At 45.2% G+C, this 5886-nt stretch overlaps 1 protein-coding gene across 1 annotated transcript in view; it reads left to right on the top strand.

Annotated features, from left to right (window-relative positions):
• Positions 1-5886, top strand: part of ERCC3 (excision repair cross-complementation group 3) — a 52265-nt gene that overhangs the window by 42738 nt on the left and 3641 nt on the right. The window contains exons 11-12 of the mRNA XM_006760240.2: positions 121-238; positions 4881-4999. Of these exons, the coding sequence (XP_006760303.1) occupies positions 121-238; positions 4881-4999 (237 nt within the window). The remainder of the gene's footprint in view (positions 1-120; positions 239-4880; positions 5000-5886) is intronic.

The raw sequence follows: 5886 nt of genomic DNA on the forward strand, positions 1-5886 counted from the left end.
GTAGTGATCGTTTCTAAAGTATCTGCAGAGCTTGTTTAAGTGTGAGGCCAGTTGGTTTTTTTCTCTTGTCGCCTCATATATGAAAACCTTCCCAGACACACAGCTGCTTCATTTCCATAGGTGGGTGACACATCATTTGATCTGCCAGAAGCAAATGTTCTCATTCAGATCTCATCTCACGGTGGCTCCCGGCGGCAGGAGGCCCAGAGGCTAGGGCGAGTGCTCCGAGCCAAAAAAGGTAAAGGTGGCCTTTCCCTTCTGCTCCGGGAGGTCCCTCCTGAGCCACCTCAGATGGGAGGGGGAGGGCTGAGCTGCTGTGCTTGTGTGATGGTGATCTGGTGCTCCTGGGCCAGGCATACTCTGAGGAAGGCAGTCCCAAAGCGAGGACCAAGGTGTCCTTGGCCCTTGTCATTTGCCAGGCCTTGGGGCTGAGTATGTGGATGTTTTCCATGACGGCTGCCTGGAACTCATACGGCTACCCTCTAAATTGAGCTCTTACCCACGGAGATAATGAGAGGAGCTGGGTGGCAATGCTTAATGATGTAGACATAGAAGGGAGAAAGCAGAGCTCGACCACCTCTGCAAGTGTCAGAGCTGGAAGCTGTCCCCTGAACCTCAAGTTAGGAGTAACCACAGGCTACTGAGCAGCCACAGCTGGACACCTCCCTCACAACCTGTGAAATGGGAAGCACAGGGCGTGGGTGCTCTGCTTGTTAACTGTGGGCATTCACAGGCCTTGGACTTCGGTTGCAGGCATGACAGGGACTAACACTGCTGCTCAGAGGTGGCACCCTTCTAGGACCAGGCTGTCCTAAGACAAGGACACGGGCCCTGTGCTCAAGGAATCAACATACTTAGGAGGCATCTGGACTGGTTGGATGTTTGAAAATGACAACATTAGTGGGTGCATGGTGGAATCGTACTGCATTTGAATATGTTTAAGAAGCAACTAATTGATTGTGTTTAAAGTGGAGAACAGGGCAAGTTAGAAATAGCAAGCATGGACTTGAGCACAGGCCAACCATGTGGCCTTGGACAAGTAAATTGTCCCTCTGAGCCTTGATTTTCCCTCTAAAGTAGGAGGGACAACCTATCTTGCAGGACTATTATGATGAGTGAGACTTACATAACAGAATATAGTAGGCTGCTGGACAAATTATAGCTTTTATAGACTGACAAACATAATCTCATTAGCATATATGAAAGTAATTCAGGACTTATTCCTTTTACCACCAAAAAGAAAGAAATGTGATTTGAAAACCCTTTGAATTTGAATTAGAATTTAATATATATATATTTATATTTGACTTATTTTCCAAGGCCAGTATTACTCTGATACCAAAGCCAGAAAAGGACACTACAGAAAAGAAAATTACTGACCAATATCCCTAATGAGTATAGATGCAAACATTCTCATTAAAATATTAGCAAACTGAGTGTTAGCAAATTAGCAATGATGAAAGGTTGAAAGCTTGAAAGTTTTTCCTCTAAGATTAGGAACAAGACAGGGATACCCACTCTTAACCACTATTATTCAGGTTAGTACTAGAAGTCCTAACCAAAGCAAGCAGGCAGGAAAAAAGAAGTAAAAGTCATCAGAATTGGAAAGGAAGAGGTAAAATCATTTTTATTTGCAGATGACATGATTTCCAATAGAAAATCCTAAAGACTCCACAAAAAAAAAACTACTGTTAGATCTAATCAATGAATTCAGTAAAGTTGCAGTTTATTTTTATTTTTATTTTTTTAAAATATATTTTATTGATGTTTTACAGAGAGGAAGGGAGAGAGAGGGATAGAGAGTTAGAAACATTGATGAGAGAGAAACATTGATCAGCTGCCTCCTGCACACTCCCCGCTGGGGATGTGCCTGCAACCCAGGTACATGCCCTTGACCGGAACCGAACCCGGGACCCTTGAGTCCGCAGGCCGACGCTCTATCCACTGAGCCAAACCGGTTTCGGCAAAGTTGCAGTTTATTAAAATGTTAACATACAAATGTTAGCATACAAAAATCAGTAGTGTTTCTATATATTAACAAAGAATTTTCTGAAAGAGAAATAAAATGATCCCATTTACAGTAGCATAAAAAATAATAAAATACTTGGGAATAAATTTAACCAAGGAGGTGCAAAGATCTCTTCACTGAAAACTATAAGACATTGATGAAAGAAGTTGAACACAAGTAAATGGAAAGATATCCTGTCTACGTGGATTAGAAGAATTAATACTGTTAAAATGTCCACACTACCCAAAGCCAATGTAATATCTGTGAAGACTCCTATGTCATTTTTTACAGAACTAGAAAAAATAATCCTAAAATTTATATGGAACCACAGAAGACCCCAAATAGCCAAGACAATCCCGAGAGAGAGCAAAGTGGGGGCATCACCCTTTATGATTTCAAGCTATATTATAAAGCCAGAGTAATCAAAACAGTGTGGCACTGGCACAGAAACACACAGACCAGTGTTACAGAATCAAGAGCCCAGAAAGAAAGCTAAGCGAATATGGCCAACTAATATTTGACAAGGGGGCCAAGAATACTCACCGGAGAGAAGACAGTTTCTTCAATAAATGGTGCTGGGAAAATTGGATATTCACATGTAAAAGAATGAAACTAGACCTCATTCTCATACCACTTAGAAAATTAACTTGAAGTCGATTAAAGACTTAAATAAAAGACCAGAAAATGTAAAACTCACGCAGGAAAAAAGCTCCTTGACACATGTCTTGGCCATGATTCTTTGGATAAGACACCTAAAGCAACAAGCAAAAATCAGTAGCTGGCCCGTGCTGCTCAGCGGTCAGAGTGCCAGCCTGTGCACCGCGGGGTCTCAGGTGCAGTTCCTGGTCAAGGAAACATACTTGGGTTGCAGGTTTGATCCCTGGCCCTGGTTGATGTGTGTGCGGGAGGCAACCAATCACATATCCATGTTTCCCTCTCTCTTTTTCTCCCTCTCCCCCTCCCCCTCCTTCCTTCTCTCCCTCATTAACACACACTCTGCAATCTACTCTCTCTAAAAATCAATGGAAAATATATCCTCTGGTGGGGATTAAAATAAACAAGTTGAAATCACCTCAAACTAAAAAGCTTCTGCACAGTGAAAGAAACATTCAACAAACCTGTGGCATGATCAGCAAAACTATGGAGCTGGAGAAAAGATTTGCAAATTATATCTTAATAAGAGGTTAATATGAAGACCTCATATAACTCAAGAGCAAAGAGCCCAAATAACCGTAGTAAAGAATGGGCAAAGGACCTGAACGGACATTTTTCCAAAGAAGACATACAAATGGCCAACAGGTACATGAAAGGATGCTCCTCACCAATCATCAGGGACATGCAAATCAGAACCACAGTGCCTGTCAGAATGGCTGTCATCCAAAGAGACAGGAGAGAGATGGTGGCAAGGATGTGAACAAGAGGGCACCCCTGTGCCTGCTGTAGTAGGATTGTAAATGGCACAGCCACTACGGAAAGCAGTGTAAAGATTCCTCAGACACGTAAAGACAGAACTACCATGTCATCCAGCAGTTCCACTTCTGGGAATATATCTGACAGAATTGAAACCAGTAGGTCAGAGAAAACCCCACCCTCATGTTAATTGCAGCATTGTTTACAATAGCCAAGACATGGTATAATCCAAGTGCTTTGAGAGGTAAATGTGTAAAGAGAACATGGTATCATACATGAGAAGAGTGTTCAGTTATTAAAAAAAGGAAGTCCTGCCATTTGCAACAACATGGTTGGACTTTGAGGGTATTAGGCTCGGTGAAGTAAGTCAGAGAAAGACTAAACTGTATGATCTCACTTATATGTGAAATACAAATAAAAACCCAAACCAAACTTGGGTTCAAATTTGTGGTTACCAGACTTGGGGTAGGGGTGGGGGTGTTGGATGAAGGTGTTCAAAAGGATTAAGTTTACTTCTAGTTATAAGGTACTGGGACTATGATATACAATAAGATGACCATAGTTATAAAAAAAAACATAAACAGGCCACTTGACAGTGGAGGAGCGGCCTCACCCATCTCACTGCCCAGGCCTCTGGGGGGGAAGCAGGCAGCGTGCCTGCGGGCGGCCCAGCAGCCTGGCAGCCGAAGAACTGTGTGCAGGACACCAGGGAGCAGACAGGAGGCCCAGACTGAGCGTGAAATGGCGTCTAGAACCGGCGTCGCTCCATGACGGACAGGCCCTCTCAGCAGTCCGCACGCGGGCCTGGGCTCCGGTCAGAACACTGTCTGGCTTCTGCCTGGTTCAGTGCTTCCTGAATAGCTTTTTTGGTTGTTGTTTTTTTTTTTTCCAAATAAATTCTTGTTGCCTCTCACTTTGGCCTTTTTATTTCTGTTATTTTAAAATTTTGATCCATTCACACTGGATGGCTATTGTGTTGGCTGTTGTCTTTTTTTTAAAGTCTTACTGATTTTTTAGAGAGATGAAGGGGGTGGGGGAGAGAGAAACATTGATCAGTTGCCTCTCGTATTCACCCTGACGGGGTGTTGAACCCACAACCTGGGCCTGTGCCCTGACTGGGTATCGAACTGTGACCTCTTAGTTAGTGGGTGGACACTCGGCCTCTGAGCCACACCGGCAGGCTGTCTTATTATTGAGTGGTGATGGTTCTTTATGTAACCTAGATACAAGTCCTTTATCAAATACATACTTTGTAAATATTTTCTCCCATTCTCTGGGTTTTTCCCATTTTTTGATGGTGTTCTGTGAAACACAGAAGTGTTTAATTTTGATGACATCCCCATGCAAAATCAGGGCAGTCGCCCCGCCTGCAGCTCTCCCACCGCATGGTTTGCTTGTGAGCCCTGGACCCTGAGTTCCTGTGCGCTCACAGCTCATGTCCTTTCTCCTGCTCTCTCCCCAGGGATGGTTGCAGAGGAGTACAATGCCTTCTTCTACTCGCTGGTCTCCCAGGACACACAGGAAATGGCTTATTCAACCAAGCGGCAGAGGTTCTTAGTAGATCAGGGGTATAGCTTTAAGGTATGCTTCCATTTGGTCTCTGGTCAGAGTAGGACCCCAACTTTTCTGCACTCGGGCTTCTAGGAGAAGTGGGGCCCTGTAGTCCCAGTGGGCAGAGCTCAGGCGTGGGCGCTGCCAGGCTGGGCGCCCTCTGCAGGCGCCCTCTGCGTGACTTGCAGAGGGCTGTGAGGCAGCGTACTGCGCAGATCCCCTCCTGCCCACCATCCCAAAGAACCTCTGAAGCAAGAAGCTGGAATCTGCTTACTCCCATTTTACAGTTGGCTTGTGCAAAGAACATTAGATGGTGGTGGGAAATGTGCAAGGCTGAGGACTTGAGGTGCCAAGAAACTGTGGCCCTAAGTATTTTAGTCTGAGGCCCTGGGGTTACTTTCTTAAGGGGCATTCCCTCCAGGTGCCTGGGACAGCTCTTGCCATAACAGCTGGTGCGTCTGGGCCTCAGTGGGCCTCAGACATGAGAGCCACCCGGTATACCACCCATCAGGCATTTGAATAACTTGGGAAATTCTAAAGCTTAAGCTTTCATTTGCTGAGGCATTTTCTTTCCTCCTGACATGAATAGTAAGCTTATGTCAGAGTTCAGTGTCCCAAGGGGGTTTTGTTTGAGGGGTGGGGAGGGAGATGCTGGGAGCAGGGGACAAAGAGGGCCACTAGGACTTGGTGTATAGGCTACCAGGGTCTTGACTTGAGAGAGACTATGGGTGCTTAACACCGATTCTGTTACTAACCTTAGACATGAGGGTAGAGTGGTCTGACACCACCTCCCCTAGCCGGAGGCAGGGACACTCTTCAGACGTCTCGTGCTGGGCTGGAGGACAGGACTCTCGCAACAGTGTTCTGAAGGCCTTGCATCAGGGCCTTGGTTCATATCGGTAATGTCTGTGCTGCTA

The sequence above is a fragment of the Myotis davidii genome, unplaced genomic scaffold, assembly GCF_000327345.1.
Source record: "Myotis davidii unplaced genomic scaffold, ASM32734v1 scaffold117, whole genome shotgun sequence".
Classification (NCBI taxonomy): domain Eukaryota; kingdom Metazoa; phylum Chordata; class Mammalia; order Chiroptera; family Vespertilionidae; genus Myotis; species Myotis davidii.